Genomic DNA, 22,143 nt, shown 5'->3' with positions numbered 1-22,143 from the left:
CTATTGATAGATATGTATTTATTGCAGTTTTAAACCTTGTTTTCGCCTTGATTTTATATTTCTTTTGTCCCTTTATTTTTCCTTTTGTGGCTTGATGATCTTCTTTTGTATTATACTTATGTTCTCTTCTTTTTGGTTATTTTCTGAATCTGTTGTATGTTTTTGATTTGCAGTTACTTTGTTTTTCAGGCATGTGAACCCCTTCCTATACCTACTTGGTAGTCACATAGGCTCAAACACGTTCTAGGAAATGAAAAAAAAATCTATATTTTCTTACTCTCCTCTCCTGCACTTTATGATTTTGATGTCCTATTTTACATCTTCACATTCATCTTTTTGCTGTTCATTGTAGTTATTATCACTTTCACATATATATTTTTTTAAATCTGTGTACTGGCTTATTTGGGCTCCCCAGATGGCACTAGTGGTAAAGAACCCACCTGCCAATGCAGGAGTCATAAGAGATGTGGGTTTGATCACTGAGTGGGAAGATCCCCTGGAGGGGAGGACATGGAAACCCGCTTCAGTATTCTTGCCTGGAGAATGGCATGGACAGAGGAGCCTGGTGGGCTACAGTCCATAGGGTTGTAAAGAGTCATGCACTTCTGAAGCAACTTAGCGCACTCTGGTTTCTTCAGGTGACTTGCTTTCCAACTGTGATTTTCTCTTCCTAATATGAGGCTTCTTTTCTATTTAGAGAAACACTTTCAGTATTTCTTTCAGGATAGGTTTAGTATTGCTGTCCCATCACTTCATGGAAAACAGATGGGGAAACAATGGAAACAGTGAGAGACTTTATTTTGGGGGGGCTCCAAAATCACTGCAAATGGTGACTGCAGCCATGAAATTAAAAGATGCTTGCTCCTTGGTAGAAAAGCTATGACCAACCTAAGCAGCATATTAAAAAGCAGAGACATTACTTTGTCAACAAAGGTTTGTCTAGTCAAAGCTATGGTTTTTCCAGTAGTCATGTATGGATGTGAGAGTTGCGCTGTAAAGAAAGTTAAGTGCTGAAGAATTAATGCTTTTGAACTGTGGTGTTGGAGAAGACTCTTGAGAGTCCCTTGGAATGCAAGGAGATCCCACCAGTCTATCCTAAAGGAAACCAGTCCTGAATCTTCATTGGAAAGACTGATGTTGAAGCTGAAACTCCAATACTTTGGCCACCTGATGTGAAGAACTGACTCATTGGAAAAGACCTTGATGCTGAGGAAGATTGAAGGTGGGAGGAGAATGGGACAACAGAGGATGAGATGGTTGGATGGCATCACCAACTCAATGGACATGAGTTTGAATAAGCTCCGGGAGTTGGTGATGGACAGGGAAGCCTGGCGTGCTGCAGTCCATGGGGTCACAAAGAGTCAGACACGACTGAGCAACTGAACTGAAGTATTGCTGTATTCTTTTAGTTTTTGCTTATCCAAGAAATTCTCTCTCTTCTTCTATTCTAAATTATAATCTTCTTGCTAGGTAGAGTATCCTAGGCAGTGGATTTTTCCCTTTCAGGGCTTTGAATATATCTTGCCACTCACTTTCTGGCCTGCAACTGTTTCTGTAGAGAAACTGGCTGACAGCCTTATGTGGGGGTTCCCTTGTAATAAACTCTTTGTTTTTCTCTTCTGCCTTTAGCATCCTCTCTTTAATGTTTGCCATTTTTATTAGAATATGTCTTGGTGTAGGTCTGTTTGGGCTTATCTTGTTTGGGACCCTCTGTGCCTCTTGTATCTGGATATGTTTTCTTCTTTAGGTTTGGGAAGTTTTCGGCCATCATTTCTTCAAATACATTCTCAATACCCTTTTCTCTTTCTTCACCTACTGGAATGCCTCTTATGTATAGTTTGGCACACTTTATTCCATAGGTGTCTTATATTGCTTTCATTTAAAAATTTTATTTTATATTGGCATATCATTGCTTAACAATGTTGTGTTAATTTCAGGTGTACAGCAAAGTGATTCAACTATACATAAACAAGTATCTATTATTTTTCAAATTCTTCTCCCATTTACGTTATTACAGAATGTTGAGCAGAGTTCCCTGTGTTATTCAGTAGGTCCTTGTTGGTTGTCTATTTTAAATATAGCAGTGTGTACGTGTCAATCTCAAACTCCCAGTATCTCTTTCCTTCACCTCCCGTCTGGTAACCATAATTTGTTCTCTAAGTCTGTAAGTCTGTTTTGTAAATAAGTTAATTTATATAATTTTTTTTTTCACTTGGCTTTCTGTCTACTGTCCTGAATGAGTGACTTCCAATATTCTATCTTCCACGTCACTTATTTGTTCTTCTGCATTAATCATCCTGCTATTCATTGCCTTTAGCTCAGCTTTCATCTTGGCAAATGAATTTTCTAATTTTCCTTGGTTCCTCTTTATAGTTTCCAGTTTCATTTTACAGTTCCTCTGCATGTCTGTCAATCATCTTTCTTAACTCCTTCAGTATCTTCATTATCTCCTTTATTGAAATCGGTGTCTATTAGACTGAAGAGGTCTGTTTCACTGTTCTTTCAGGGGAATTCTCTTGGTCTTTTAACTGGGAGTGGCTCTTCTGTTTCTTCATTTTGCTTATATTTCTCTTACTCTGTGAGTTTAAGAGAAACAATTATCTACTGTGGTCTTAGAAGGCTATTTATATATGGGAACGCCTCTATGTAGCTTGTGAGGGTTTAATATATTTGGTGCAAGGGCTGTTTTGAGTGTGGATGCTTGCCTCCTCTTTCCTTGGCATATGCTGGTCATCTTCCCCTTGAATAGGGGGTATGCAGATGAGGCAACTGGTCCCGTCCTGGGGTTCTTGGTGGCAGGGGTAGCTCATGCATGCCTGCAGAGCACGTGATGGTGTTAGCAGTAGCTTCTCTCCTGGAGCCTGAGGGAGTGGCAAGGGTGGCAGCCTGCAATCATTCCTGGAGCTCCTAGCCTAAGTTTAGGGATTAGACAAAGCTCAGGTGGGCTGAGCCTTCTCTCAGCAAACATCCTTCCTCCTCAGCCTCATCGCATCACTCACTGAGCCTGGAACTTTCACGAAAGATCTTTCGGGGTTGGGGGCTGGATTAGCCACCCCACTACCTCTGTGGGCAACTGGGAACGCACAGTCTGCTCCTTTGGGCGGTCACTGCATTAACTGGTACTGGTTTGTTGCAAAGATAACATCCAGTTTCAGAACAAGGGCAGGCTTCACTACATCCAGACAAGAGGCTGCTGAGTGGTGATGTTGCTCTCCTGGGCAACCTTCAGGCACCAAGAGATGAGGTGGCTCTGAACTTACAGGACAACGAGGACACCGCAACCAGTCACTGTGCCATTTGGAATGCTGGGATCCCTCCAACCCGCAGCACATGCTCTGGATCTTGTCTTTCTGGTCCCACTGTGAGCTCTTCAAGGGCAGAGAATGGGTCTTCAGCATCTTGTACCTGCATCCTTTATGTGGCCAGACCTGACATTTGATAAATAAGTGAACACAGTAGTTAATGGATGGGCAGATCATGGTGGGGGTTGGTGGTGGTGGGTTCAGACTATGTATACTGCCTACCTGAGTGATTATTTCACATAATGTGCTTTCAGAATTCCCTGAAAACACATGCCCTTATTTCAAAAACTAATTCTGAAAAGTAGAAAAGATGTTTCCCAGCACAAAACTCCATCAAAACTGTCAAACCCAATGATGCATTAAACTAATACATTCAATCCTTCATTCATTCAACAAACACTTACTGAATCTTCATTACCTGCCAGGCACTATGCCAAGGGCTGGAGACAAGAAGAGAAATAAGATACAGTCTCTCACAAAGCTGGGCATCGATCACTTCTTTATAAACTTCCTATTGTGGTTGTAATGTGTGGCCAGTGTGGAGAAGGGCCCTCTGCTTGAGCCTGCACAGTCCGGGGGGCACACCCACACCTGTTCTGGGACCACCCATCAGTTCCTCTTTTCTTCTCCCAATTTCTGCCTTTTTCTCTCTTAGCCTGTCAAAATCTCAGGCTGAAATACTTACTGAGTCTTTGCAACTACTGCTGCTGCTGCTGCTAAGCCGCGTCAGTCGTGTCCGACTCTGTGCGACCCCATAGATGGCAGCCCACCAGGCTCCGCCAACCCCGGGATTCTCCAGGCAAGAATACTGGAGTGGGTTGCCATTTCCTTCTCCAGTGCATGAAAGGGAAAAGTGAAAGTGAAGTCGCTCAGTTGTGTCTGACTCCTAGCGACCCCATGGACTGTAGCCCACCAGGCTCCTCTGTCCATGGGATTTTCCAGGCAAGAATACTGGAGTGGGGTGCCGTTGCCTTCTCCTTGCAGCTACTGACTAATGTTTATTTTCTGTATGGTAACCTTAAAACTAAAATAGATCGTTTTTAACTGAAAGATTCTTTAAGGTTTTACAATTTTCAAAAGTTTCACACACATTACTTCATATAATCCATAATAACCCCTTTTCCACCATATCCCTGAGTTGACTCTCCCTTCCCTCTCCCCACTGGTAATCACTAGTGTGTTCTCTGTATCGATGAGTCTTCTGCTTTTCTGTTTTATTCACTAGTTTGTTGTATTTTTTAGGTTCCACGTATAAGGGATATCATTCAGTATTTATCTTTCTCTGACTTATTTCACTTCACATAATGCCAAGTCCCTCCATGGTACTACAAATGGCAACATTTTTGTTCTTTTTTATGGCTAAGTAGTATTCTATTGTGTGTATGCATGTTCTATATGTATGTGTATGTACACCATATCTTCTTTATTCACTTATCTGATAATGGACACTTAGGTTGCTACCATACCTTAGCAATTATAAGTAAGGTTGCTAGGAACAAAGGATTGCATGTTTCTTTTCGAATTAGCGTTTTGGGTTATTTTGGAATATATATCCAGGAGTGGAATTATTAGATCATATGGTACTTCTATTTTTAGTTTTTAGAGGAATCTTCATACTGTTTTCTACAGCAGCTTCTCCAATTTACGTTCCTACCAACAGTATATGAGGGTTCCCTTATCTTCACATTCTTACCAACATTTGTTATTTGTGTTCTTTTTAATGATAGCCATTCTGACTAGCATGAGGTTGATTATCTCACTGTGGTTTTGATTCCCATTTCACTGATGACTAGATCTGGCCTTTAAAAAAAAAAACCCTAAAATGTATCTTGCTGGAGTCCAGCTCCAGCAGGTCCAGGGGTTCCCTCAGGATGGACGGCGTCGGCGATACGAATCAGAAGACACAGCGAGTCTCGGCGTTTCCAAGTGTCTCTCAAGTGTCTCCCCCGTGTCTTCCAACTTTATTGTTTTTAAGACAGCTTTTATATTTTTTGTGGTACATAGAAACAAATGTAAAGCATAGTCATACCAATTCAGCTTAGTGGGCATACCAATTTAGCTTAATGGGCATATGAATTCAGCTTAATGGGCCTATCAATTCAGCTTAATAGGCCAGCAGTTTTGACCTTCATCGAAACCGTTTGCATGTTTTTAGTTACCAAAAGCCTCATTTTGTTTACATCATCTTTCGGCCTGGGGGCCTGCTAACATCTTGTGACTCTCCATTGATAAGGGTTGATCAGTCAGAACACTTCTGTATCAGGCACAACAGGAAAGAATTTATCAATAGGAAGTTTCAAGGTAAAACCTGTTTTTGGTAATTTACTCTATGCCTTGAGCTTAACAGAAAAGAATGCAGTTCCATAAAGTCAAAGAACAGCAAGCTGAAGGTCAGCTCCAAGTAAGAATCATCAGTTAAATCAACAATTGTCTTATTATTTGTATTAAAGCCAAACTTTTATAAATTTTTAACTATTATGCTTTCACTATATAGGCTAAATATGTTAAGAGTAAAAACATAGTGAGTAAATATAGACTAAGTAACAGTTTCATAAAGCAATATTTCTTATATTTCCTAACAAGCCTTTTTTTCCTGCGAAGGGTTTTTTGCCCATAGGGGCTTTCTGTGCGGAGGCTCTCAATGCTGTTTTATTATTAAGGAGCAGTTATGCACATTAGCTCCAAAGGCACAGGCTTATTTATTAAACAAACTAATATGTTAGCAAAAGGAATTTAGATCAGCATACTCTATATCCCAGATAATTTTATTTAGGGTGCTACCATTCAGGGGCCTTGTTGATTTGAGGTTTCAGAATGATCTATTTTAGAAGGAAATCGGGAAAGGCCTTTTGCCGAAGTCACAGAAAATAGGAAGAGGTTTATTATAGTAAACATCAGAAAGATATCTTTAAGGTGAGCGCTGAGGCAGCCTTCCGAGAATCCCTGAGTCCTGAGAAGCCGTGCTCAATGGGTGGGATCTCGTGGGCTGGCTCCCGGCAGTCTCTTTTATACCTAAAGCTCATCAACTCAACACATATGTATTAAATGTATAATACATCTAGGATAACTCGAAACTCTTTGTTAAGTTGCTCAGTCATGCCTGACTCTCTGTGATCCCAAGGACTGCAGCACACCAGGCTTCCCTGTCTTTCACTATCTCCTGGAGTTTGCTAAACTCATGTTCATTGAGTCAGTGATGCCATCCAACTATCTCATCCTCTGTCACCACCTTCTCTTCCTGCCCTCAATCTTCCCTTGCATCAGGGTCTTTTCTAATGAGTTGGCTCTTTGCGTCAGGTGGCCGAAGTGTTGGAGCTTCACCATCAGTCCTTCCAATGAATATTCAGAGTTGATTTCCTTTAGGATTGACTGGTTGGATATCCTTGCCGTCCAAGGGACTCTCAAGAGTCTTCTCCAGCACCACAGTTTAAAAGCATCAATTCTTCAGCGCTCAGTCTTCTTTATGGTCCAACTCTCACATCCATACATGACTACTGGAAAAACCATAGCTTTGACTATATGAACCTTTGTTGGCAAAAGTGATGTTTCTGCTTTTTAATACACTGCTTAGGTTTGTCATAGCTTTTCTTTCAAGGAGCAAGTGTCTTTTAATTTCATGGCTGCAGTCACCATCTGAAGTGGTTTTGGAGCCCAAGAAAATAAAGTCTCTTACTGTTTCCATTGCTTCCCCATCCATTTGCCATGAAGTGTTGGGACCAGATGTCATGATCTTCATTTTATGAATGCTGAATTTTTTTTTCAGGCAAGAAAAAGAAATTTGTTAGAGGGTAAACGAGAGGGTGACTGGCCCTTAAGGAGAAGCATGTTGAGTTTTAAGCCAGCTTTCACTCTTCTCTTTCACTTTCATCAAGAGGCTCTTTAGTTCCTTTTCACTTTCTGTCATAAAGGTGGTGTCATCTGCATACCTGAGGTTATTGATATTTCTGCTGGCAATCTTGATTCCAGATTGAGTTTCATACAACCCGGCATTTCACGTGATGTACCCTGCATATGAGTTAAATAAGCAGGGTGACAATATACAGCCTTGATGGACTCCTTTCCCAATTTGGAACCAGTCCCTTGTTCCATGTCTGCTTCTAACTTGCTTCTTGACATGCATACAGGTTTCTCAGAAGGCAGGTAAGGTGGTCTGGTATTCCCATCTGTTTAAGAATTTTCCACAGTCTGTTGTGGAAAAGGCTTTCGCATAAGCCTTTGCATAGTAAACAAAGCAGAAGTAAATGTTTTTCTAGTATTCTCTTGCTTTTCCTATGATCCAACGGATGTTGGCAATTTGATATGATTCTTGTCTTTTCTAAATTCAATTTGTTTGTCTGGAAGTCCTCTGTTCATGTACTATTGAAGCCTACCTTGAAGGATTTTGAGCATTATCTTGCTAGCATGTGAAATGAGCACAATCGTGCGATAGTTTGAACATTCTTTGGCATTGCTCTTCTTTGGGATTGGAATGAAAAATGACCTTTTCCAGTCCTGTGACTGCTGCTGAGTTTTCCAAATTTGCTGGCATATTGAGTGCAGCACTTTAACAGCATCATCTTTTAGGATTTGAAATAGCTCAGCTGGAATTCCATCACCTCTACTAGCTTTGTTCATAGTATGCTTCCTAAGGTCCACTTGACTTCACACTCCAGATGTCTTGGCTCTAGGTGAGTGGTCACACTATTGTAGTTATCTGAGTCATGAAGATCTTTTTGTGTAGTTCTTCTGTGAATTCTTCCCACCTCTTCTTAATATCTTCTGCTTGTGTTAGGTCCATACCATTTCTGTCCTTTATTGTGCCCATCGTTGCATGAAATGTTTCCTTGGTATCTCTAATTTTCTTGAAGAGATCTCTAGTCTTTCCAGTTCTGTTGTTTTCCTCTATTTCTTTGCATTGTTCATTTAAGAAGGCTTTCTTATCTCTCCTTGCTATTCTTTGGAACTCTGCATTCAGATGGGTATATCTTTTTCTCCTTTGCCTTTCACTTCTCTTCTTCTCTAAGCTATTTCTAAGGCCTCCTCAGACAACCATTTTGCCTTGTTGCATTTCTTTTTCTTGAAGATGGTTATGGTCACCGTCTCCTGTACAATGTTACAAACCTCTATCCATAGTTCTTTGAGCAGTTGATCAGATCTTGGCCACCTGATGTGAAGAGCTGACTCACTGGAAAAGACCCTGATGCTGGGAAAGATTGAGGGCAGGAGGAGAAGGGGACAACAGAGGATGAGATGGTTGGCTGACATCACCAACTCAATGGACATGGGTTTGGGTAGACTCCGGCTATTGGTGATGGACAGGGAGGCCTGGCGTGCTGCAGTTCATGGGGTTGCAAAGAGTCGGACACGACTGAGCAGTTGAACTGAACTGAATCCCTTGAATCTATTTGTCACTTCCACTGTATAATCACAAAGGATTTGATTTACGTCATACCTAAATACTAGGAACTCTACGGCAACAGAAATACTCCCCATCTTCTATCTAAATATGGGTCTTAAATTGAAATTTTTTTCTATGGGTAAATGTTCTCGGGGGAAAAAAGTATGCATTGCTCTTCAAGGTGTTATCCTTTTATTACTGAGTAAAGCCTCATAGTATCAAAAATGTGTCCCAGGACCTAGCATTGTCTGACACACAATCTATAAACCCAGATTCCACAGGCTTGACTTTATTCCATAATGAATAGTTGATTCTGGGTGGTCACTTAGGGAACCAATGGTCCCCACTTGCCCAGGACTCTGGGGTTGGCAGAGTCCCTGCAAAGCAGAGGGACAATGAACTCTCCTCTCGCCACCAAAGTTCTTCTCTCAGAAATGAAGACACTTTAAATACAGTGAAACCCAGACATAAATCAGGTTGCAAGTTCAAGGATTTCATTGTAAGATGGATTATTTCACATACTCGATGCCAATGGTGATATATACCATTTTTGCTAGTGTACAAGATTATGTATTTTGGTCTTGTACCTCAAAATATTCCTGTTGGAGGCAGACTCTGACAGATGTTAGGCAGCTAACTTTTCTCCCCGCATCCACTAAGATTCCTTTCAGGACAACTAAGAAGGATTGCTAGAAGGTTGAAAGAAGTGTTAGTCACTCAGTCATGTCCAACTCTTTGTGACCCCATGGACTGTAGCCCACCAGGCTCCTCTGTGCGTGGGATTCTCCAGGCAAGAATACTGGCGTGGGTTGCCATTCCCTTTGCCAGGGGATCTTCCTGATCCAGGGATCAAACCCAGGTCTCCTGCATTGCAGGCAGATTCTTTACCATCTGAGCCACCAGGGAAGTTCCAGAAGGTTACCTGGTTAAATCTGGGTGAGCCTCCTACCCTAGCCCAAATGTGCTACTTCTTAACTTCCACTGTCTCACATCAGGACTAGAGCTTAGGTTCTGAGCAGCACAGGGCCACCCTGACTCTTTAAGGGACAAGAACATTATTTCACATTTTATTGTCCAAAGAGAAGCACCAGCATGGAAAGATCCCATGGCCAGCAGCCTTCCTGGGACCACCATGAATTCCAATTTAGCTCAACCACGAAGTCTGTGATTATGGGGCAGTTAGCAACCATCTTCCTGACTCTGTTTCCTCATCTGTAAAAGGGAGTTAATCCTAGCTGCACTTAAGGGGATGAAGATCAGAAAGCCAACCAAAAATCAAAATCATTCAAGCGCCTGCATAAAGTATAGCTTGAGTACATCATACTCAAATTTTAAGCAAGTAAGACCTTTAAGTTTGTACACATTTGTTAACACACACACACACACACACACAAAATGCATACACACGCTTCAGAATGGCAAGATGCTACTGACACAATAAGCAGTGCTTTTCAGAAATATTTCCTTTATATAGAAACACAGTATTCATTTAGTAACAAACTAATTTTTTACCATCTTATTTGAACAAATTCTCTCCTCCCAAGGTTTTTGATTGAAAATACAACATTATAGCATGTTTTATTATCATTATTATTATTTTCCATAACATTTAATACCACAATTCCTTCTCCTATGTAGAATATCACCCAGTAGAAGCTTCCCAAAGGAGCCACAGCACATTCATGACAAAGAAAAGAAAAGAAAACCGTTTTTAATCTCTGCTTTCAGGCAGGATGATTCAACTCAAACAATGTCAAATTTAATCAGCTATGAAACTTAAGAATGGAAACCAGCCCAAGTGAACACCATGGCCATGATCATGAACACTCCCAAGATGTGAGGGGAGAGAAGAGAAACATCTGCCTCTTCTTCCTAAACTTGAATGTAACTTTATTTTTTACAAAATTATAAAAAGGTATCCTCCTGCCTTCATGGTGTGAAATTTGAGTGTTTTCTCAGGACCACGTGTGGGCAAGTGGAAGGCATGTACTTGTGCAGTGGGGTACAGTAACCCCTCTCAGACCTTTTTGTACCTGGACAGGAGACTTTCTGATTTTCAATCTTGGCTCATTGCAGAAGAAAGAAGGGTTACATCCCTCAGGGGGGGAAAAAGAAAAAAACACAGCCGCCTTCAGGGCACATGTCTGACTTCAAGTCCATCCAGGTGTCCGTTCACGGTTGGTGCTCTTGGCTCCTCGAGTTTTCAGAATTCTGCAGACCTCCCTTCACACGGTCCCTCCCCGGAAGTCTTCTGAGTGTAGGTAATGTGTCTGAGAACCGTGATGTCACAAGTCAAAAGACTGGGGGCTTCCCGAGGCACAGCCATCTTGGGTGTATTCTGGAAGACAAGTCATCTCAGCTTCCCCTTCTCACTTCGGGAGCAGACACTCAGGTTCCCAATATTCAGATTTCAGGGGCTGGAGATCATGCCAGAAAAACAAAGACCCAGATGCCCAGAATGCACTGTTTCTGCAAGTTCTGGCACTTTCTCCACATACCTTCATGCCACTCAAATGTCCTATACAATATTAAATCAACTGGGCATGGCTGATTTAATGGTACAAAAAGGCTTTATAAAAATACTCCCTGCACTTAAAAAAACAAGAAAAAAAAATGCATGTAAACATTGCCTCTAAGTCACTGGAGAACTCTGGAGTCTTTATCTTGTCTGTCCAGTGATTTGCAGTCTTAAGTGTTCAGCATTTTTTTTTTGGTGGAGGTATCAATCCATTTTTTTCTTATTAACAGAGTTCAGAGTCTGAGGCTGCCTTTGATTATGAGCTTGTGGTTTGATTGGCAGGAATAAAATGATCAGCAGACTGATGATGTGTAAGTAAAAGTACATAGACCTAGGAAAAAACACACACACTGTATTTCAAATGAGGATACACATGGGAAATGTCACAGGAAGCAATTACATCAGCCTTTGGCACTGGCGGACCTGACCGTCCTCAGGCTTGCATTGATCTGCTCCACAGATAACTCCCTACAGTGGTTGAGCGGCCAAGGATGGACCAAAATCCCAGAGCTGGGCAGAGCAAGCGAACTAGCCCATCTACAGACATATGGTAATATCCCACTGATGTTATAAGCGGATCAAGAGCGTTAACCCCACAGCTAGAAACTCACCATATTAAGAGTATCAGGATGCACGGAATTCAAATTCAAGCCCTACCCTGTGTTTCCCAAACACAAACGCAACTGACACTTTAGCCAATGTGCTCCATTAAGTGTCAGGGGTTCTTGTAGACATTATGAACCCAAAGAGTCTAGATTTCAAAAGCCTACTCTGTAACTCAATAATTTTTATCCAAACTAGAACACGTTTTGCTTTTGAGGTTTGTGGACTTACAGCCTAAGTGTGGTACCGGGCACAGTGTAGATGTTCAGTAAATCTGTACACATCAATGAATGAAGTAAATAGGCTTTTATATGATTGCTGTATATCCATTTGGAAAATCTGAACTTAGTTTCTCCAGTGCTTTTTGAAGAGCAGAAGAAAATAATGTTAAGGGGCAGGAGGCCCACAACTGATTTCAATCTCATCCCCCAGCTTCTGTGATCATAGGGTCAGGGCTACAGAATAGTCCAGAGCTCCAGAAGAAGCAAGCATGCCTTTTCTTCTTTCAATAAGTATGTACTACGTGTGTGCACGCTCCACTCATCAGTCATCTTTGCGACCCCATGGACTGCAGCCCACCACGGTCCTCTGTCCATGGAATTTTTCAGGCAAGAATACTGGAGTAGGTTGCCATTTCCTCCTCCAGGGGATCTTCCCGACCCAGGGATCGAACCCGCATCTCCTACATCACAGGGGATTCTTTACCACTGAGTCACATGGGAAGCCAGCCTAGAATGCAGGAAGGATTAAACTGGGATCTATAAAAAGACAAAGACTCCACCCTTTCTTCTGTGAATGGAAAAGACCAATACAGACAGAATAGTAGCAATGTAGCCAGCAGAGGGGTGAACAGCCACAGGTGAGTGGTCATCTGATTTACTATTTAAACCAGGACATTATTGAGAGTGAAAAACAGTTCAACAGGGAAACACACTGGCTCTGCAAGTATAAATTAGGATTCTCATAGGCACATCCAAGGCATAGGGAATTCCAGCTTTCAAAGTCTGCTCTCCTAAAACAGACTTTGTTTTTGCCTTTTGCCTGGATTGTTTACATGTGGTCAAATCTGCACTAGAGCAGTTATGTTAGACTACAATCAAATATTCTGGAAGTCAAGGGGTTAAAATTTTCTTGTCAACCTCCCAGGAAGGTTTAGTAACCTAGTCTGACATTTCATACTTCTCTCCAATGTTAAAGAACCCTTCATCTTTTTTATTATGGAAGAACTCAGTTAACATTTTATATAGCGTTCTAGCACTAAACTAGGTGTCCAGATATACAGATGAATAGGGCATAGTTCTACTCTCAAGGAGTTTGCTATCTACAAAAACTCCTACACAAATTCTAACCTTCTTATACACTGAATTTAGTAAGCGTTATCTAGTTAAAGACAACTTAGATTTCATTTTTGAAAATTGTTTTAGAGAAGGGTTCTACTCTAAATATTTCTGTCCTCCTCGAATACATATGTTGAAATCCTGACTTCCAAAGTGATGGTATTGGAAGAAGTAGCCTGAGGGAGGTGATTTGGTTTAGAAGAGGCCATGAGGGTGGGGTCCCCATGACAGTATTAGTGCTTTTCCTGGAAAGTAACTGGAAATCAGCATGTGAGCTGTCTCTGTGTCCTTCTCACTGTCCCTCAACCCATGTTTTTTGCTGTCCCTGTCTCCGTCAGTCTCTCTATGTGAGGACACAGCAAGAACGCAGACTTCTGCAAGCCAGAAAGAGCTCTCACTGGAAACCAAATCTGCTAGCACCTTGATCTTGACCTTCCCAACTTCCACCACTGTAAAGAAAAAAGAAAAAAAGTCTGTTGTCGCCCAGTCTATAGTATTTAGTCACAGAAGCCTGAACTAAGACAACTTCACTGTTTTTTTTCCCTTGTATTGGATTATAGTTGATTTATAATGTGTTTCAAATGTGTGAAAAAGTGATTGTTATACATATATTCATTATTCTGTCCTTATACAGGTTATCACAGAATATTGAGTAGAGTTCCTTGTGCCATACAGTAGGTCCTTGTTGGTTACCTATCTTATATATAGTAGTGTGTGTACGTTAACCCCAAGCCCCTGATTTATGCTCCATGCCCCCACATTTCCCCTTTGGTAACCGTAAGTTTGTTTTCAATATCTGTAAGTCTGTTTCAACTTCATAATAAGTCCATAAGTTCATTTGTATCATTTTTTAAAAATCAGATTTCACGTGTGGGTGATATGGTATTTGCCTTTGGCTTATTTCACTTAGTATGACGACCTCCAGGTCCATCCGTGTTGCTGCAAATGGCATCATTCCATTCTTTTTATGGTTGGGTAATGTGCTTAGTCACTCAGTCGTGTCTGACTCTCTGCGACCCCATGGGCTGTAGCCCACCAGGTTCCTCTGTCCATGGGGATTCTCCAGGCACGAACACCAGAGTGGGTTGCCCCGCCCTCCTCCAGGGGATCCACTGTATATATGTATCACATCTTCTTTAGCCATTCATCTGCTGATGGACATTTAGGTTGCTTCCACGTCTTGGCTATTGTAAACAGTACTGCAATACACATTAGGGTTCCTTCCTCTGTGATTTTTTGGGTGAGTTTCAGAAGGATTGGTGTTAATTCTTCTCAAAATGTTTGATAGAATTCACCTGTAAAGTCATCTGGTCCTGAACTTTTATTTGTTGGAAAATTTTTTTTAATCACTGTTTCAATTTCAGTACTTGAAATTGAACAGGTCTGTTCCATTTCTTCCTGGTTCAGTCTTGGAAGGTTGTACCTTTCTAAGAATTTAACCATTTCTTCTAGGTTGTCCATTTTATTGGCATATAGTTGTTTATAGTAGTCTTTTAAGATCCTTTGTATTTCTGTGGTGTCAGTTATAACTTCTCCTTTTTCATTTCTGATTTTATTGAGTCCTCTCCCTTTTATTCTTGATGAGTCTAGCTAACATTTATCAATCTTGTTTATATTCTTAAAGAAAAAGCTTTTAGTTTGATTTTTTCCATTATTCATCTTCATTTCTGCTCTGATCTTATTTCTTTACATCTACTAACTTTGAATGTTGTTTGTCGTCTTTCCTGTGCGTTAGGCCTGAGGATCTTAGCTTCTCTTGCTTCTCACGTCTGCCCTCTAGTGGCTGACGTTGGTCCTGTTTGTCGTCTTTCCTTTGCTTTAGGCCTGAGGATCATAGCTTCCCTTGCTTCTCACGTCTGCCCTCTAGTGGCTGACGTTGGTCCTGAGGTTTGTGCAGATTTCCTTGTGGCTGGGACTGGTGCCTGCCCACCTGTGGGTGGGGCTGGGTCTTGTCATTCAGGTGGTCAGGATCTTGTCAGTTCAGTTCAGTTGTGTTTGACTCTTTGCAACCCCATGGACTGCAGCATGCCAGCCATCCCTGTCCATCACCAACTCCCAGTGCTTGCTCAAACTCATGTCCATTGAGTCAGTGATGCCATCCAATTCTTCATTGGATGGCATCCTCTGTCATTCCCTTCTCCTGCCTTCAATCTTTCCCAGCATCAGGCTCTTTCCTAATGAGTCAGCTCTTCGCATCAGGTGGCCAAAGTATTGGCGTTTCAGCTTCAGCATCAGTCCTTCCAATGAATATTCAGGACTGATCTCCTTTAGGATGGACTGGTTGGATCTCCTTGCAGTCCAAGGGACTCTCAAGAGTCTTCTCCAACACCACAGTTCAAAAGCATCAATTCTTCAGCGCTCAGCTTTCTTTATAGTCCACCTCTCACATCCATACATGACTACTGGAAAAACCGTAGCCTTGACTACATGAACCTTTGTCAGCAAAGTGATGTCTCTGCTTTTTAATATGCTGTCTACGTTGGTCATAGCTTTTCTTCCAACGAGTAAGCGTCTTTTAGTTTCATGGATGCAAGTCACCATCTGCAGTGATTTTGGAGCCCAAGAAAATAAAGTCTGTCACTGTTTTCATTGTTTCCCCATCTATTTGCCATGAAGTGATGAGACCAGATGCCATGATCTTCATTTTTTGAATGTTGAGTTTTAAGCCGGCTTTTCCACTCTCCTATTTCACTTTCATCAAGAGGCTCTTTAGTTCTTCTTCGCTTTTTGCCATAAGGGTGGTGTCATCTGCATATCTGAGGTTATTGCTATTTCTCCCAGTAATCTAGATTCCAGCTTGTGCTTCATCCAGCCTGATATTTTGCATGATGTACTCTGCATATAAGTTAAATAAGCAGGGTGGCAATATACAGCCTTGACATGCTCCTTTCCCAACTGGGAACCAGTCGGTTGTTCCATGTCCGGTTCTAACTGTTGCTTCTTGACCTGCATACAGGTTTCTCAGGAGGCAGGTAAGGTGGTCTGGTATTGGTCAGGATTGTAGCAAGGGGTGTGTTTAGAGGTGGCTGTGTGACTGGGATTTCCCTGGTGGTTCAGATGGTAAAGAATCTGCCTACAGTTCAGGAGACTGGGGTTCCATCCCTGGGTCGTGAAGATCCTCTGGACAAGGGAATGGCAACCCACTCCAGTATTCTTGACTGGAGAATCCCATGGACAGAGGAGCCTATAACCTTGGCGGGCTACAGTCCATGGACTTGCAAAGAGTGAAGCCAACTGAGACACTAACACAACAAGGACAAGGTGACCTCAGTACGGCTGCTGATGGGTGGGGCTGTGTTCCTGGCCTGCTGATTGTTCTGTCTGAGGCATGCCAGCACTGGAGCTGTAGGTTGTGGGTTAGAGCCAGGTCTTGATGCCAAAATGGCGACCTCTGGAAGAGGTCAGTATTCTCTGGGGGCTTCTGCTGCCACTGTCCTTACCCTTCCCCCGGCCCAGTAAGCCACAGCCAACCCCTGTCTCCACAGGAGATCCTCTAGGACCCATAGGAGGTCCAGTCCCAGCGCCTATGGAGTTTACTCCTCTGGGCTGGCTCCCAGTATGCACGAAACCTTGTCTGTGCCCTCCGAGAGTGGACTCTGTCTCCCCTGGTCCTGTGGAGCTCCAGTCCTGTACTCAAGCCCCAGTGACCTTCAAGGCCAAATGCTCTGGGGTCCCTCCTCTCAGGGCTGGACCTTCATGCTGGGGAGCGTGATGTGGGGCTCAGGCCTTGATATAGTGAAAGAACCTCTGTGATATAATTATTTTCCAGTCTATGGGCTGCCCACCTGGTGGACAGAGGATTTGATCATGTTGTGAAAGCACCCCTCCTGCTGTCTCGTGTGGCTTCTTCTTTCTTTTTGAATATAAAATACCTTTTGGGGTAGGTTCCAGTCTTTTAGGTCAATGGCTATTCAGCACTCAGTTGTGATTTTGGTGATGTCCTGAGAGGAGGTGAGCTCAAATCCTTCTACTCTGCCATCTTTTTGGAATCACAAGTTCTTTCATAATACATTCAAATGTTCACTTGGGGCTCACAACTACAAGGAAAAAAATCAGACTAAGAAATTTAAAGCAGGATGTTTAGTCACTACAGACTGAAAAGTGACAAGACAGAAAAACAAAGCCTGTCTGACACTTAAATGTCAATCAAGGAAGGGTATCCTGAGAAGTGGATTTGCATACGACTGCCAATCATCTCCAGTTACTGAAATTACCCCCTAGAGAGGAACAGATCTGGCCAGACCCACCTCCATTAATTTCTTCTGCCAGATTCAGAGTCTCCTAAGAGTTCCTGAAAAAGAATTGTTTTTAAAAGATTCTGAAAACACTTTTGAGAAGCAATCTATAATAGCCATTGGCAACAGCCATGCAGCTGTTAATCTAATTTTAATTAATTTGAATTTTAAGTTGAAAATTGTTTCTCAGTCACACTAGACACATTTCAAAGGCTCAGTGGCCGCATGTGCTGGTGGCCAACCTACTGGACGGCATTTCAGTCACTGTAGCAACTTCTACTGCACAGAGCTGACCTGCTGCTGCTGCTAAGTCGCTTCAGTCGTGTTTGACTCCGTGTGACCCCATAGACGGCAGCCCACCAGGCTCCGCCGTCCCTGGGATTCTCCAGGCAAGAACACTGGAGTGGGTTGCCATTTCCTTCTGCAATGCATGAAAGGGAAAAGTGAAAGTGAAGTCGCTCAGTCGTGTCTTAGCGACCCCATGGACTGTAGCCTACCAGGCTCCTCCATCCATGGGATTTTCCAGGCAAGACTACTGGAGTGGGGTGCCATTGCCTTCTCCGAGAGCTGACCTAGGGAGGGAATTTAAATGGTATACATAAGCCAAGAGGAAAACAAGATACCACTTAGGCTGAATTACTTGAAACTGACGAAAGTGACAGAAATGTCAATCTCACTCTAAACAAAGGTTTGTGTGCATTTTAAGTAAATTAGGTTGTTTTTAAAAAGAAATGGAAATCTCCTGAGTGATCTGGACTGATAATGATTTCTTTCCCTAAAGATCCTGCCTAAATATAGAATTTAGCACGCTTAGTTGCTTAAATGCATGTGATCACAAACAAATCACCACTTGCGTGTGACTCCCAAGTGATAACATTCTTCCAAAGTATTTTCTCCTACAGAAATTTTTAGTGACTGCATTCCCTCCTCTTGCTGTTTAAAAAAAAACAAAAAACTTTGCACGTGAAACTTGGGTTTTGCTGTGTGACATCTGTTAAATTACTCACCCTCTCTGAGCCTCCATGGCCATAAATAATAAACAGGGAGAGTGACACCTACCATTCTCTCTCTCCTCAGCTCACTACTCTACCTTGGATTGGTTCTATAGTCTTCCCACACTCATGTTTCTCAGGGCTTCTTCCTATTACAATGGAGCTTATCTGTGCTGCTCCCAGGGTTTGCAGCACAACCCACAGTGCTCCACCCCCCCCCCTCAGCACCCCCCCACACTCCATACCTGCTTCACACTCCTATGGTGCAGCCTCTAGGAAAGAAAGCTCAATGCTGCTTCCTCTCAAGACTCAGATTGCTGTTACATGCACCATGTTACATGGTACAAAATCTTTGTACCATTCACCCAAGGGTCTGATCTTCGTGGGTATTTATCAATCTGTCCGTTATATCAAGCTATCTCCTCCATGGAAGTAGGAATGTGTTCTATCTTTTGCTCACCATCCCATTCCCAGCTTCTAGAGCGGTGCCTAGCATGCCGTGCTAAGTCACTTCAGTTGTGTCCATGCAATGCTATGGACTGCAGCCTGCCAGGCTCTTCTGTCCATGGGGTTCTCCAGGCAAGAATACTGAAGTGAGTTGCCATGCCCTTCTCTAGAGCATCTTTCCAACCCAGCGATCGATTAAATGATATTGAGTTAAATACACACACTTCTGCTATAACATGACACACATATTCCTGAAAAAAAAAAAAATATTGCATCTAGCAACATCATGTGCTTAAAATACCAGGGCTGGGGTGGGTATGTTTTGCCTCTCCCCCATTCCTGTTTCTTTATCTGCATAGTGACTTAGATTTTCCAAACACTGGGGGCACCCTCAGCCATCTGACTTAGGAATGCAAATCAATGTGTCTCAACGCCTGTTTGGAAAAAAAACCTGTTGTTTAACATAATTCCTTGTTTATTTCATGGTTCCACTTCTTTATAAAAGGTCACCTCCTCACTAGCAGCTCTCTCCTCTTTCCTCTTTCAAAGAAAAGGGGGAAAAGGGCCCAGGATTATCAGTTAGAAGCAGACTACTCAAAACCTATGAGACTTTTTGTAACCTGAGCACTAACAAAGACAATTAGCACCTAAGCCTAAAACTTGGACAGCTGAACTGGGCTTAAAGGCTTCTCCAGAGAGTGTTAAAATGTACAAGATAATAAAGGGCAAATGCTGGCTGGAGGGCACTGAGACAAGGGAAAGGAAAATGGAGCAAGGGGGGCTGCTCGGAGGGAGGGGGCATAGGAGGTAAAACCAAGATGGTGCAGGCTTGCGGGGGGCACCTCTGGGAAGAGGGAGCCTAGTGCAGGTGGGACAGCTCATGGCTCCTACCTCTCTAGCAGCTGAACTGAGGGGTTTTTTTGGCTGAAGTTTATAATTCTTTTTCCACTAATCTGGCATCCCCTGTCTAGAAAAATCTGTATATAAACCAGTTCAACTTCCATGCTATCTGGACATAACTCCTATGACCTAACTGGAATTATAGAAACAGACTTCAACCTGAAAAAAAAAAACAAAAACACTACATCTAGACACTGATACCTGTGCTGAGTGGTGAGTGTACCTTTGACCTGTGCTGAGTGGTGAGTGTACCTTTGATCATTCCTACCCAGCGTGTCCAGTCTCTGATGTACAACAAGGCACGTTTGCAGGTCTATTTCCAAGCCACTTTTCTGACTAGCTATGGCCCAAACAATCTACTAAAGTCTCTGCAACTCAGTAAATGATACAAGTCAGTATTCATTGAGCACAGACTACAGCATCAGACACGGGGCTGAGTCATTTGCCCGTCTGCCTCCTTCAACCCTGACAAAGGTGTTTTGAGATGAATTCTATTCTTACCTTCATTTTACAGTTGAGAAAACACAGGTAAAAGAGGTTAATAACTTGCCAGAGGTCACACAACCATTTCTCTCAGAGCAGAGAAATCTGGCTAATTCAACAGAGGAGTGAAACAATAAAAGTGAGAAGAGGTTTGCAGTTCAGCTGCAGAGCTGGTGTTTGAATTCAAGGGGCTGACATCCTTTCCCTCAAGGCCTCTTGTCTGTGGGGTGAATCCAGCTCCTGCCTGCTTCTGTCCCTCCTGGGGTGCCCCACAGCCTCCAAAATAGCCTCACCCCAGGAAAAAAAGGTAAGGGTAGTGAACTCACCTTCTGAGCTTGTAATCCAGACACATCCCTTCGGAATTCACTACCATAAGCATCCCTTACTTATATTAGGAATGGCTCAAGGACCACTCTGCTCCATCTGCGTTACCATTTGTCTGTTGGCATCTCCAGGACAGACACTTCCTCCTAAAGCCTTCTCTAGACATTTTCCCATCAAAACCGTACATAGAAACTGTCAGTACTGGCCGATTCAGTTTACCAGCTCCTAAGTCAAACACAGAGGTTAACAGACGAGTTTTCTACAGAGCAATCGTGAACAAGGGAAACTCACTTGTATAAGCTGATGGTGGGTTCCACGGCCAACATAACGAAGGGGGCCACTGTGTAAGAGACGGCCAGCTGAGTGACAGCCCAGGTGACTATGTCATAAACAACCTTGAGGGCTTTTGAAGAAAGGAAGTAACGTCTGTAGTTTTTCCTCACCTGCTCGCCAAGGAAGTTGTGGGGGGCAGGGTGCAAAAAATAAACACTTTTATTCCATGCATGCAGTAGTACACCTCAGGAACACAGGAGATAAAAACTACCAACCATCTGAGTTCTATTTTCAACCAAAAATACCGTTATAGTTTTACTTGTTATTTTAAAAAAGTACACATCCATTCACTGTAGAAAAATGTTTAAAGAACAAAGCAGAGTCAGATTTTTTTCTTTAACATCTCCCAGAGAAAAGCATTGTTGAAAAACCCTTTCAAGTCTCTTTTCTATTCATATATATCCATATTTACATTTCCAATGACATCATGATATGGTTAGCCTGTTTTTTCACTTAGCAACATAGCATGAACTTTTTTCTATGTCAGTAAATACTAATCTGACACAATTTTAATTATGGAAAACTTTGTAAACAATTCTGTGATGTATACCCCTGTAGAAAAGTCTCTGTACTGTGTCTTACTTATTTCCTTTGATAACAGTAATAATAGTGTAATGAAAGCTACCATTTATTGAGTGCTTACTGTGTGCCAAGCCTGTGCAAATTCTTTATGGGCATCATCTCTGACTCTCCCCACAAGCCTATCATGTAAGCATCATTATGCCCATTTTACAGACAAGAAAACAGAACTCGCTGGGATGAAAAATGCTGGGTGTCAAAGGATTTGTAGGTCTTTGGACACAGAGTTGGGTCCAGAAAGACACCCCATTTCCAGATGCCAGAACCAAAGACAGAGTTGAAACAATGGCTAGTTTAAAGGCAGGTCAGCCCCAAAGCAGGAAAGGCGTCCCAGGGCTGCCTAGGAGGGTAAGGACTCTTCCTTGGCTCTGATGTCCTCTGGATAGAGGCTGGAGGTCCATCCATGGGCAGTACTGAGAAGCATGTAAGAGATTTTATTAAGTAACTTCCTGGGCCTGAGACACTTCAGGACTGTTTCAGTTCATTCTCCCTTCGGGGTAGGGGAGGGGGATGGAAACACTGTTCTATCAACCCTCTCTCCATCTCTGATAAGACTCATTTGTGGAAAACATTCCAAGGTCACCCAAGAGGCTTTACATACTGGGTTGGCCCAAAAGTTCATTTGGGCTTTTCCAAAAGATGTTACAGAAAAACTCGAACAAATTTTTGTCCCAACCCAATAAATCAATGCTTTTATACCAATTAAGATCAAC

The 22,143-nt window shown here is 42.4% G+C and overlaps 1 protein-coding gene and 1 long non-coding RNA gene across 8 annotated transcripts in view; both read right to left on the bottom strand.

The window, feature by feature from the left end:
- Positions 1-1,869: 1,869 nt before the first annotated feature.
- On the bottom strand, positions 1,870-4,138 carry LOC145516673 (uncharacterized). The gene is made up of 2 exons (XR_014061638.1): positions 3,988-4,138; positions 1,870-3,428 (listed from the first exon to the last, which is right to left on the bottom strand). It is a non-coding gene; the product is annotated as an uncharacterized LOC145516673 (long non-coding RNA).
- Positions 4,139-10,124: 5,986 nt separating this feature from the next.
- MBOAT1 (membrane bound glycerophospholipid O-acyltransferase 1) overlaps positions 10,125-22,143 on the bottom strand; it is a 106,846-nt gene continuing 94,827 nt past the window's right edge. For 3 of the 7 annotated variants that reach the window (XM_081518072.1, XM_081518071.1, XM_081518065.1), the window contains 2 exons: positions 20,810-20,961; positions 10,125-11,528 (listed from right to left, as the gene is read on the bottom strand). In XM_081518072.1, coding sequence (XP_081374198.1) covers positions 11,402-11,528; positions 20,810-20,961 — 279 coding nt within the window. In that variant the 3' untranslated portion in view covers positions 10,125-11,401. Of the gene's footprint in view, positions 11,529-13,535; positions 13,587-17,009; positions 17,175-20,809; position 22,143 lie in introns of all 7 variants that reach the window. The other 4 variants (XM_081518067.1, XM_081518066.1, XM_081518070.1 and 1 more) reach the window with 4 other exon arrangements.

Source organism: Giraffa tippelskirchi, chromosome 8 (assembly GCF_054371585.1).
Source record: "Giraffa tippelskirchi isolate mGirTip1 chromosome 8, T2T-mGirTip1v1.2.pri, whole genome shotgun sequence".
Lineage (NCBI taxonomy): Eukaryota > Metazoa > Chordata > Mammalia > Artiodactyla > Giraffidae > Giraffa > Giraffa tippelskirchi.
This window is presented reverse-complemented; position numbering and strand designations above follow the sequence as displayed.